The 11813-nt window shown below is 32.5% G+C and overlaps 1 protein-coding gene and 1 long non-coding RNA gene across 3 annotated transcripts in view; one reads left to right on the top strand and one right to left on the bottom strand.

The window, feature by feature from the left end:
* The first annotated feature begins 2 nt into the window (after positions 1-2).
* LOC143249776 (uncharacterized) lies at positions 3-11739 on the top strand. The gene is made up of 2 exons (XR_013027940.1): positions 3-331; positions 8589-11739. It is a non-coding gene; the product is annotated as an uncharacterized LOC143249776 (long non-coding RNA).
* Positions 9037-11813, bottom strand: part of Mccc2 (methylcrotonyl-CoA carboxylase subunit 2) — a 44308-nt gene continuing 41531 nt past the window's right edge. The window contains exons 16-17 of one of the 2 annotated variants that reach the window (XM_076500176.1): positions 10533-10618; positions 9037-9360 (exon numbers count right to left, since the gene is read on the bottom strand). In XM_076500176.1, coding sequence (XP_076356291.1) covers positions 9243-9360; positions 10533-10618 — 204 coding nt within the window. In that variant the 3' untranslated portion in view covers positions 9037-9242. The remainder of the gene's footprint in view (positions 9361-10532; positions 10619-11813) is intronic. The other variant, XR_013027939.1, reaches the window with a different exon arrangement.

The raw sequence follows: 11813 nt of genomic DNA, 5'->3' as shown, positions 1-11813 counted from the left end.
ACTATGTAATGAAGCTACTTTGTTTCCCTTCTAGCTATGTGACGTGTTATCTTTATAAAACCAGTTTATGTACGAGTAAGTTGTGCAATTAAAGGTAAATATATGTTTCTTAGTGGAGCAAATGGTAATGTAGTATCAAGGTGGTATACTTTTTCTGATTCACTTGCAGGGGTAATCATGACTGCTTACTCATTTTGACCCCTACCATTTATATTAATGTGTTAAGAACTTGTAAAGACCGGTAAGACAAGTAAACCAGTAAACTCGTGAGGTTAGTGAAACGACGATACAAAGAGTACGGCTGGTATTCTAAGAACTAACCATAAGCACGGTAAGGGTGACTTTCATAACAAATAGTGAGGGAAAAGTATAATAACGTATCACTGTTTACAGAGTGGTTTAAAAATTATAGTTTCTCCTTGCCAGTTAGCTAATGTAGATTGCGAAATAATTACGACAGCTTATAAAAATTCTATTGGGTTGAGGAATAATTCGTGAGCGTTTTATCAAGTTAAAAATATATTCATAAATGAAACGCTTTCGCAAAATATTTCATGTCATTTGGTAGATAATTTTTTGCTCTAATAGATGGTGTGTTTGATTTTCATATGTCTTTAATTTTTGCTTTCATTTTCAGCTCATTAAATGGAATGTCAAGTGGACAAAATCGAGCATTTTCGACACCATCTGCTTTTCGCATTTAATTTCTTGCAATTTCGTTTAAAACAATGCATAATATATACCTAGGTATTACATGAAATAAAGTATCATAATAAATGTTTTGGGTGTAATGTGTTCATGCATTGAAGTATTGTATAGTCTTGCATGTAATGCTTGAATGAAATTATTTAAAAACGCTCACGAATTATTTCTCAACCTAATAAAAAACTAAGTTGTTGCTTTTTCAATTTTGCTCACAAATTACACGGTTTTTTTTTTCGTGAAGAGGCTTAGAACTTAGAAACAATTTGATGAGGGATTTTAATCCATTGGAAAGGAGTAAAACTACAGGCTAGAAATGCACGTACACGTCCAACAGTTTATGAACACACATTCCTTTTTAGAATAGGCCAGGTGGGTTAAGGCGTTCGACTCGTAATCTGAGGGTCGCGGGTTCGAATCCCGGTCGCACCAAACATGCTCGCCTTTTCAGCCGTGGGGACGTTATAATGTGCGGTCAATCCCACTGTTCGTTGGTAAAAGAGTAGCCCAAGAGTTGGCGGTGGGTGGTGATGACTAGTTGCCTTCCCTCTAGTCTTAAACTGCTCAATTAGGGACGGCTAGCACAGATAGCCCTTGTATACCTTTGGGCGAAATTCAAAAACATAAAAACAAAAACAAAACCAGTATCCATAAGGAAAAAAATCTAGGTCAACCATAGATGACAAGAACACATCAGAAAGGGATCTCCGCTGGGTGTCTCTGATAGCTAATGATCTCTTCTATCATCAAACCAACTGTGTGAGCTAAGTATCAATAGTGACAAATCTTTTGAAACAAAAGCTGCTCTCTGACAAACCTGCAGTCACTGCTTTATGAATGAGTGGGTATTGTGTGCTGTTTTTAATAATATTCTTATTTTTTATCACTTGTGTTGTTGTAAAACAACAATGAGGATCTTTCTTCGTCAGACTGACTTGAAAAGTTGTGAGTACAAGTGAAGCCACTTAGAAATCATATTTCTTTTTATTGATATGTTAATAGCTATTGTTGAGTGATTTTGTTCATGCAACTTTCGTATATAAAAGACTATTAATGAGTTTAGGTCACATAATATATCGTGTTTAATGAATTTTAATTGTCTTCATTGAATGATTGCCCCTTTTTGTATTCTATGTATGTACGTTAACTGTTATTCGAGGATTTGTTACCGTGTTTGTTGATTTTCATATTTTTCAAAAGGATTTGATAAAATGTATTGTAAATCATGCTTTCTGTACGTTGGCTTCAGCAGCTGTGATTATCATGCTTAAATGGTGTTCCACTGTATATTTTTGTTTTGTATTTTTTATAGTTAGAGGTTTTTCTTTTTGTTCTACTGTAACGTTTATGTAACAACCAAGATGGAGAGTAAAGCTTAGAGAAAGGGTGTCAGGAGAGATGGCAAAAGCTGTTGGTCTCACATTGCCAGAGGAAGTAAAAAGGGCTACATTTGAATATCCTGATCGCTTTCATGATTAAGAATTCAACATTCGTTTTGAGGCAATGGTCAAATTCTTTCAGTTTTCGATGTTATTCAATCAAACACTTCGGTTGTTGCAACAGAAGAAGAACTCCAGAAGTGTATTCCAAATTTAATCCAATTTTTGATGAATTTACTGATGAAAATAGACGACCTCGGAGACATTTGAAAGCTTCCAAAATTAGCGTTGAAGAGGCAAAGAAATGGATATCATTGCGGTTTCTGGAGTTTACTGTGAAATGGGATTTTTGTGAACCTCTGCCAAGCTTGTCATTGTGTTTGAAAATCTTTTTGACTGTCTGTGTGTCTCTTGCTTTATAGGAAAGAAGTTTTCCAAATAAAAATTTATGTTTTTTGCTCGACTGTAAGTCAGACAAGACCGAGAAATCTGGCTTTACTTTGATTTGAACATGAATGTGCAGAGTAGGTGAATTTTTAATAAGGTCATTGATCAGTTTACAGAAATTGAGGCTAGAAAGCAGAGACCGTGAATCCTCTCTGTTTACCTTTGAAAAATAGACCGAGTGTTGAGACTGGATTACCTGTGTTTTTTGTATAACATAAAATGCAGTATTACCTGTTCACTGAATTTTTAATGTCCTGCATTCTTCTTACTTTCAATTTGCTTATGACGGTGTTGTATTGTTTAAAAATATACTTGCAAACATAATATATTTTTTTCTGGGTCTAAATTTTAAAATTATTAATGGGAGTAACAAAAGAAAGGATCCGCCACGTGGTGTCAAATACTTTCGGTACGCCATTGATAACACCTTCAGAAATTTAGAAGTTCTTATGTTATTTCAATGATCCGTGGTCTACACTGACGACAATCTTTTTACTATGTAAATATTGATAGTATTAATTGTTGTATACTACAATTGCAATCAGTTTTTCTTTGCCATGCAGTATCTATATCCAAAAGTCATTACAAGGTATGGCTGGCATGTATGGTTACCAATTTTATTTATTGCACTTCTGACAATACCATTCTAATTTGATTACCACTGGCATTAACATCCAGGATGAATGGACTATATATTCTTTTATATTCTTGCATCAGAGCCTTAACCAGAACACACTTTTAGTGACTGAAGTACCTGGCCTCGTTCTTTAGTACACCTATAATGCATTTTGGGTTAATTAATACAAGAAATGGTGTAGCTATCTCGAAAAAAGTGGTCACAAGATATCTATATATGATGTAAAACTAAAAAGCTACAGATAACATATATGATCATAGAATGTGTATGGCTTATTTGGCTACACAATCTTTTCAGAACTGGTAGGCAGTCCATATCTTACCACACTGTGTCAGAGGAATTCTAAGGCAAATAAACAATTCCATTCGGTTTCAAGCATCTCTTCTTAATCAACTGAAAAATGATAACGGACGGAAATATTCGAATAAATACCAAGATATCATCTAGAATAGATCAAGTATCAAGTGAGCTATATTAGCCATTCAAAATCATATTATATAGGCTGAGCAGCATGAATAGTGATCATAGGCCTGATCTCATTATTCAGCTAGATTTGCCATTATCTGATGTGCTGAACCAATGAAGTTCTTTCGGTTCACCCAGGCATTCTGGATTTATCAGAGGCTAAGCTGTTTCGATTAACCATCTGCACATTCTCACTTTTGGCAATGTTTTGAACACACCTCAAGTTTCTGTGTTTACCATTGTGGAGGAAACTTTTTCGACATAAAAACATTATCGTTCGTATTTTTCCCTTACATAATAGACAGAATTATAATCAAGGATTTACAACCAGTAAATTGGCGCCAGCTCTTTATGTGCTAATTCATTTCATGACACACTTCTGTGATTAAGAAAAATAACACAATTATTTTACAAAGTTTGGACGATGATGAAATCTTTTCGCTGAAAAGAGATAATTGATTTAAATTACTGCAATAAAACTCAAAATATTTTGTAAAGTTCTAGATAATATATACAGCAAAGGATTAAGTTGATAAGTAACAGTTCAAAGACGTTTACTCAAAAATAACCTAATCACTCAGTATTTACCTTTCACATGTTTGTATTCATACAAGTTAGTTACTTCCATTAGACTCATAAAAAAATAATAATAGTAACCAATGAGTTACCAGTTAACTTACTCCAACAAAAATAAGTTTGTTAGTAGGCAACTTTCCTGCAAAATAAAGCTTGAAAACAGTCAACTTGCTTATATACAAATGAGCTTAAAGACAGCTTAACTTGTATTCACGAAATTAGTTCAAGAAGTAATGCACTAGAAATTTAAAGTTCTCTTCAGAGCTTGAATCAAGTGACTTTTATGACAGATACAGAAGGCTTCTTTTATTATTATTTCTTGAGAGACATCCTATTAATTTATTATTTCCTTTTACTCTATGGTCTTTTCTTTATATGATTGATTTCTCCAGATAAAATGGAATTACAAAATCTTGTACGTCTATTAAATTTCTGAATTCTAACTTTTACTGATTTTTTTACTTCTCCAGTATTATGGAATTAATATTAACAGTGGGATATCATATGTCTCTGTATACATTATTAAGGAGGTCTGAGGTAATTTGTTTCCTTTTTTTTAAGTATTTTTTTTGAACCACAAATATTATTATGTGGTCTGTGATCTCCGTATACACTGTAGCTTTAAAATGTTGGGGTTGTTTGAACAGTAGTCGAAGCGTTTGAAATGAAAGTTTAGCTTTCTTTTTTCTATTTCCATTATAAGTTCAATAGTTCAATGAAGTTTCTACAGGTGATTCATGAACTCTTGAAGTTTAACCGTAGTTTACGGCCACATTACGAATCTATTTCAACAAATATTGGGGTCTAGAGTGATTGTTTTGAGGGTGTTAACTTTTAAAAGTTACATGCACTAGTTATTGATTAGGTGTGAAAAGAGGTAACTGTAACAAATGGTTTAAAACGCTATACATCAAAAGTCGAACTGGGTGAAAAAAGCGATCTAAACTGCCTTTAGGATATGGGATGGTTTCAGTTGTAGGCTAAGCTATTTGACCTGCGTAATACTCTTGAAACTTTCGAGTGGTTAAGAGAACTTGCACTTTAAGAACTGCAATGGGAAAGATTCCAGATATATGTGCGTATGACGGTATTTGGGCAATCATTGGAGTTCATAATTACACACTTTGTTTTGATAATCTGATAATTTCTACGTGATGCTTTTAATTCTTCACTTGAAACTTGAATTGATAACTGGGTAAGTTCCTTTAAAGTTGTACGTTTACTTTGGTCCAGCATAACTTACATATCCTTATTATTCATTATGGCATATTTGAATTGGTTTTATGTTAACACATTGATCATTTCAAGGCCTCGCATGGCCAGGTGGTTAAGACACTCGATTCGTAATCCGAGGTTTAAATCCTCGTCACACCAAAACATATTCGCTCTTTCAGCCGTGAGGGCGTTATAATGTGACGGTTAATCCGACTATTTGTTGGTAAAAGAGTAGCCCAAGAGTTTGCGGTGGGTGGTGATGACTAGCTGCCTTCCCTCTAGTCTTACACTGCTAAATTAGAGACGGCTAGCGCAAGTAACCCTCGTGTAGGGTTGCGAGAAATTCAAACCAAACCAAACCAAACCAATCACAATTTCATGCAAAACACCTAGGTAAGACAACTGGAAAAGTTTTACATTTTTAACAAGTTCATCTGAGGTATCTTCTTCCTTCTTTTTGTTTTGAAAACTTGCTTCTGGGGTGACACTTCAAGACTATGGTAAACGCACTGTTTACCATTTTGTTCATTGTACCTTGCTATCATAATCCTTTGGTTTATCGATAAAACGATGCTCTGACTACTAAATTCTCAACATCTATAACTCAACAAGGTTGTGGTGAAGATGGAGTAGTCCTAGAAGTTTTTACTAAACAATATATGTAAATTAAATGATTTGTTCTACAGTTGATGGTGTTTTAAGTTAAAATTCTTAAGTAAAGAGAGATGAATTTACTGTTTGTTTCCAGATGTTAGTATTGATATTCTTTGTATTTTGTTGAACTTGCTATAATCCTTTTGCATCTCACTGATGTCATTTCCGACGTCTCTCATTTTGTTAAATTATTCTGTACATCTTCCAATAAGTATTGACGTTCCTTGCTTTCAGTATATATTAGTAAGTTTATCGTACAATAACCACATATATGTTTATTTTATTTATGCTATTGAACCTAACTTACTGGATCTGTATAAAATCGCATTAGTATCATATATAATTATACGCAACATAAATAAAAACTGTTTTTCTTTATTTATCAGTACATATAAAGCAACGCATTGAATTGGGCCTGTATAATGACGCCATCTTCGAACAGAACGTTTATAATATATATCTGTGAGCATTATACTCTCCACAGTAAAAATATGGATTCCTTGTTTCCTTTCTTAAAAGAATAAATTCTCGTTAACTTCATGTTTATAAACAGGGTCGCGGGTTCGAATCCCCGTCACACCAAACATATTCGCCCTTTCAGCCGTGGGGGCGTTATTATGTTTCTATCAATCCCACTTTACGTTGGTAAAAGAGTAGCCCAAGAGATGGCGGTGATGAGTAGCTTCCTTCCCTCTAGTCTTACAATGCTAAGTTCAGGACGGCGAGCGCAGAACGCCCTCATGTAGCTTTGCACAAAATTCAAACCAAACCATGAGAACTGTATCTGTTTGTTTTCCCTATGTTGTATTTCTAAGAATGACCACCCATCATTGGCACACGTGAAAGTGTGTGTGGGACAGACGTGCAGCAGTTAATGGGGCTGGTGCCTTTTTCCGTCCCCACAAAAGCCTGGAGAAAAGGCTCACCAGAAGTTAACCGTTTTTTTTTTCTTAAACCACGTTTCCGTGAAAACTTTTGCCAAGTCACAACTTGAAACTTTCAAGTAATTTGTCGCCTCCAAACTTGGTAAATGGTGGGAAACCCCTATATGTAATTGCATGGACATGGACTGCATTAAGTTTCATTAATACATTGAAATAACATATTACAACAGGACTGGTTGAATTACCCAATATTTTAACAACCTTTATTTCGGCGGTGTTGGGTTTCTTAATTGTGCAGCTCTCTCATTTAAAATCTTATGATCCAGAATAAGCGACAAATCAGATTTAGCAAATATCCTGTCTGAATTTACGTTATGGGTATTAACCAATGTAACAAATATCCTATCTGAATTTACGTTATGGGTATTAATCAATGCATATGTACTAAATATTGTTAAAATGTTGCTTATTACAACTCAAAAGTTTTGGTAATTTCCTTCTGCTTTAATTTAGTGCTAAACATTTTCGTAAACCTCCAGGAAGTGTGTGAAGTGATAGCTATACGTTGCTCACTAACGCCTCTCTTAATGAAATAACATAAAGATTATATCAGACACAAAGTTAAATATCATTTGGTAAGATTCGGTTCTTGCATGTTACCAAATTTCCAGAAGAAAATGAAGTTCAAAGATGTAACTTTTTCTTTTTATTCTGTTCATTCTGACGATGGTGAAACACCTGTTTGGATAGGTAAAGCTATTCTGGTTGTGCAAGTCTCAAGTTAAATGCTGTTCTATATATCTTACCTTATGGCAATACGGTCCAGATTAATATTAGTGTACAACCGAATGTGGCAGTTATGCCCTATAATATACCATTAAATACAGGCATTTTAATATGAATGTTTTTACAAAGGTTAACAGATTGTAATATGATTGAGTAGCTAAGTTTCTAGTGTAGTTATACTAAGGTATTCAGTGATACTCTTTGTCATTAATACTTGAGTAAACACTGTATTAAAATGTCAAAAAGTAACTTACTATTACTATATAAAAAGTTAAGAATTTTATATGAAATGTGCTTATTTTATATATATGTTGCAAACCGTGGTGTCCATCCAATCGTTTATCTCCAATTGAAAATCTGCGAATGCAAAAAAAACTCAATACACACATTTAAAACGACAGGACAACAGACATGACTAATGTTGATGCCATATTGTATTTTGCAAACAGAATATTCTACACTAAATTGTTAGGAATGAATTACATTGTAGTCCACATTTGAAAATTTGATGTAACTTAAAGAATAAAAAATGTAGATTTACCATATGTAACTGTTAAGCAATTATCATGACTGAAAAGTTCAACAATTACTTTATTTTCTTTTGTAATCAACAGTATAAGTAACTCAAAATGAAAACATGAGGGCAACACAATTAATATCTTCAAAGTCCATGAAATACTTTAAATTGATAGATTGACTTAAAAGTTTTCCCATCACAAATACCCATGTTTGAAGTACAACCAATAGCATAAGAGTGAGATCTTTATATTATATTGTGAGTAGGCATTTTGTAATCTTTGGATTTCGGATCATTTCACATTGTTTTTTTTTTTTTCTCTACAGGACCATTAATATATGAAGAAGAAAAAAAGTTAAAAGAAAATACACTTGGCTATAGTTTCAGCAAACTGATTTGGATTCTGGAGGTTATCTGGCCAAAAAGTTGACCTTTTTTTTAAGTCTCATTTTGAGTTAGCTTACTGGTTAAGAGCATTTTGTTATTACAAGTAACAGCTTTTATAGTAAGGAAAACAAATTTTAAAACAGGTACAACTTTTCATGTACACAAGAATGATCCCACCAATGATTGAAATGTTGTCCCTCTTTTAATGTTGTCCCTCTTTTACAGATAATTATGTCTGTAGTCTGTGGGTGTGAAATGAAAGACTAGTAACAGTTTAATGCCTAAATATAAGACAGATTCATCTGTTTTTTTAAATAAATTATTAATTAAATAATTCTTCATGATAAAGATATACAATAATTATCATTAAAAAAAATGAAAATCAACTTTATCTCTAGAATATCCAAGATATGGAAACTGAAAGGATAACTTTATTTTCTTTTTTTTTACATAAATTTATAGTTTAGTAAATTGGTAATAATACTTTTTAAACTACATCCAAATTATTTGTTGACAAATACCCAATAATTTAATCATATCTCAGTACAAAGTGTTTATATAAAACTATAATTATTTACACTATACAAATTGTTCTACATTCGGAAAACTCCAAAGTTGGTTTCTGGGATCGGAGTATTAAGTGCAGCACTTAGGCTTAGTCCCAACACTCTTCTGGTGTCCACTGGATCAATAATACCATCATGCCACAACCTGTACAAAGAAACATTTAATGATGAAAATAAATAATTATCACACTTAATGTTTTATATATGATTGGAATATAAATCCACTTGAAACAGATAGAAATTTAGCTTTACCTACAGAAAAACTAATTTTATGTTAATTTTTAACTTTTCCTTATAATGGTTCATGGCTAAGATTTAAATAAATATACATTTCCAAATACCATGCTTAGCTAACTATCTCATAACAACAAACTTTCAACAGGCTCACTGTTAAACAACAGTATATTATGTTTGATTCACTCATTGAGTGTTTGTTCAAGTTTAATATCAATAAAGATATAAAATGCAGTCTGCCATAGTAATACAACAGATGCTGCCAAAAAAACCAAACAGACAATGATACATTATTGTTCTGCAACATTTCAGACATTATATAAAATTTGCCAGGTTAATACTTCCCTAAAATAAGCATATTATTTAAAAAAGTTCTTATATCATAATTATAAGTTAATTGTTGAGGAATAAATGTGTTCATAATATGATGTTTTACCCTTTCATATCTAAGGAAGAATATATAATTATACAAGTTCATATACTTTTACTAAATATTTGTAGTTACAGCATATTTGTAAGAAAGATGTAGGAAGTTCATACACTTGTGTATATGTACGTGCATATATCTATATACCTATGTCAACAGTCATGCCAAGTAATTGTATGTATGTGTATATATATTACTGCATTGTCCCTTAACTTCCTTGGCTCTGTTTCTATGTTACTACCTCCTACACTTGCACACACTAGTAAGAGTCAGATTTTTATCTTTCCTGAATATAGTTACTTCACATGACTGTTGACAAAGGTAATTATGAACTGTAAGATACCACTCTACAACTCCTGTCTAATTTAACAGCAATGTTTCTACATTAGATCTTATAACTGCTCATGACTTTACCTTGTGGTAGGTGTGGAAGCTTTATCTTTGTTCTAGTAGTCCACTGAAAACCAAGTAAGCCAGTAAGTGACAGCTCATGAACACAATTTAAGTAAATGAGTGAAGATTATCTTGACTTACTTTGTATTTCCTTTGCTGTAGATGTTTATTTTATTCTCTGGATAATAATTCTTGAATTTTGGGATACTTGAACTTATCTGCCCCATATATTAGTGCAACTAAATACCAACCGTAACACTAACCGTGCACTTGCATAGTAGGCATTTCCTTCCTCTTCAAACTTTTTGATGATGGGCTCTTTAAGTGCTCTTTCTTCTTCTTCTGACCACTAAAAAAGAAACATTATATATAAAGTATCTATCTACTTAAGTTACAAGTAAACTTTCCTTTCCTTTCTGTCTCATACATCTGATTGAATTTCTTGGACTTCTACTGTTTATAAGAGATCTTTTTGCAAATGCCCCATAAAAATATTAACATTTATACACTCTAATGGTTTACTATAATTAGATTTATATGCCTAAAGTTACAAAAGTTATTATTTTTTTTTAATTAATCACAACATTTTGGTCTTTTCCTTTATTTCAAGTATCTGCACAAACCTATACAAGGGCTACATGAGTTACCCATCCCTAAATTTACAACTAATAGACTACAGACAGCCAGTTAACAAAACCAATAATAAACTTTTGGGCTACTCTAATTGAATAGTACAATCTGATTATTATTTCTAAAATGCACCAAAGGCATTGCAGTGTAAAGCATGATATTGTGATAACAGGATATGCACCTTTGGGTTCAGAGTCCAATATACTAATCATTAGATCACATCAGTCTTACTTCTTCTACTGTGTTCAAAGGAATTGATAAATATAGAAAAACCTGAAATGCAAAATCGATCCATCCTTTTCCCATCAGCATTGTTACTGCTTGTTCTTGGACCCAATTCTTCCCAGCAATTAGAATATTACACACTTTGTTTTTGTTGTAACTAAATATTTTATTAAGGTTTCCCATACTCCAAAATGAAATTTTTTCCAGGAATTTCCAGGAAAATGAAAAAAATTGTGGAAATTCTTTGTTAAAAGGTAATATCAGGATAACAAATTACAGAATCAAATTGTATGAAACCTTGTACATCCAAGTAGATTTTCATGGATAAAATAAACATCTTTCGCAATGATCTCAAAAAATGAACAAACATTAAATGATCTCTCAACAGTATTAAATGTTTAAAAATTAAAAGAAAAAATTAGGAAAGAGGAATGGTAGAACCAGAGTACGTAAGACAGGAGTGGGTGAGAAAACATTACATGATCTCTAATTGTATTATACATTTATATTTAATTGGAATGAGATTGGATATACTGAATTCTCATAAGAAGTACTGAGGTTTTATATTGGAAATCTCTCTTCTTCCCAAATAAACTAGTAAAGAAGTCATTGTTTTATTTGAGTTTTGCTTGTTTTATCTTTAAAGAGACATGATGTAAAAGATATTGAAATTACATTGGCATATAATT

The sequence above is a fragment of the Tachypleus tridentatus genome, chromosome 4, assembly GCF_004210375.1.
Source record: "Tachypleus tridentatus isolate NWPU-2018 chromosome 4, ASM421037v1, whole genome shotgun sequence".
NCBI lineage: Eukaryota > Metazoa > Arthropoda > Merostomata > Xiphosura > Limulidae > Tachypleus > Tachypleus tridentatus.
Note: the sequence above shows the minus strand (reverse complement) of the source record. Positions and strands in the feature narration are given on the sequence as shown.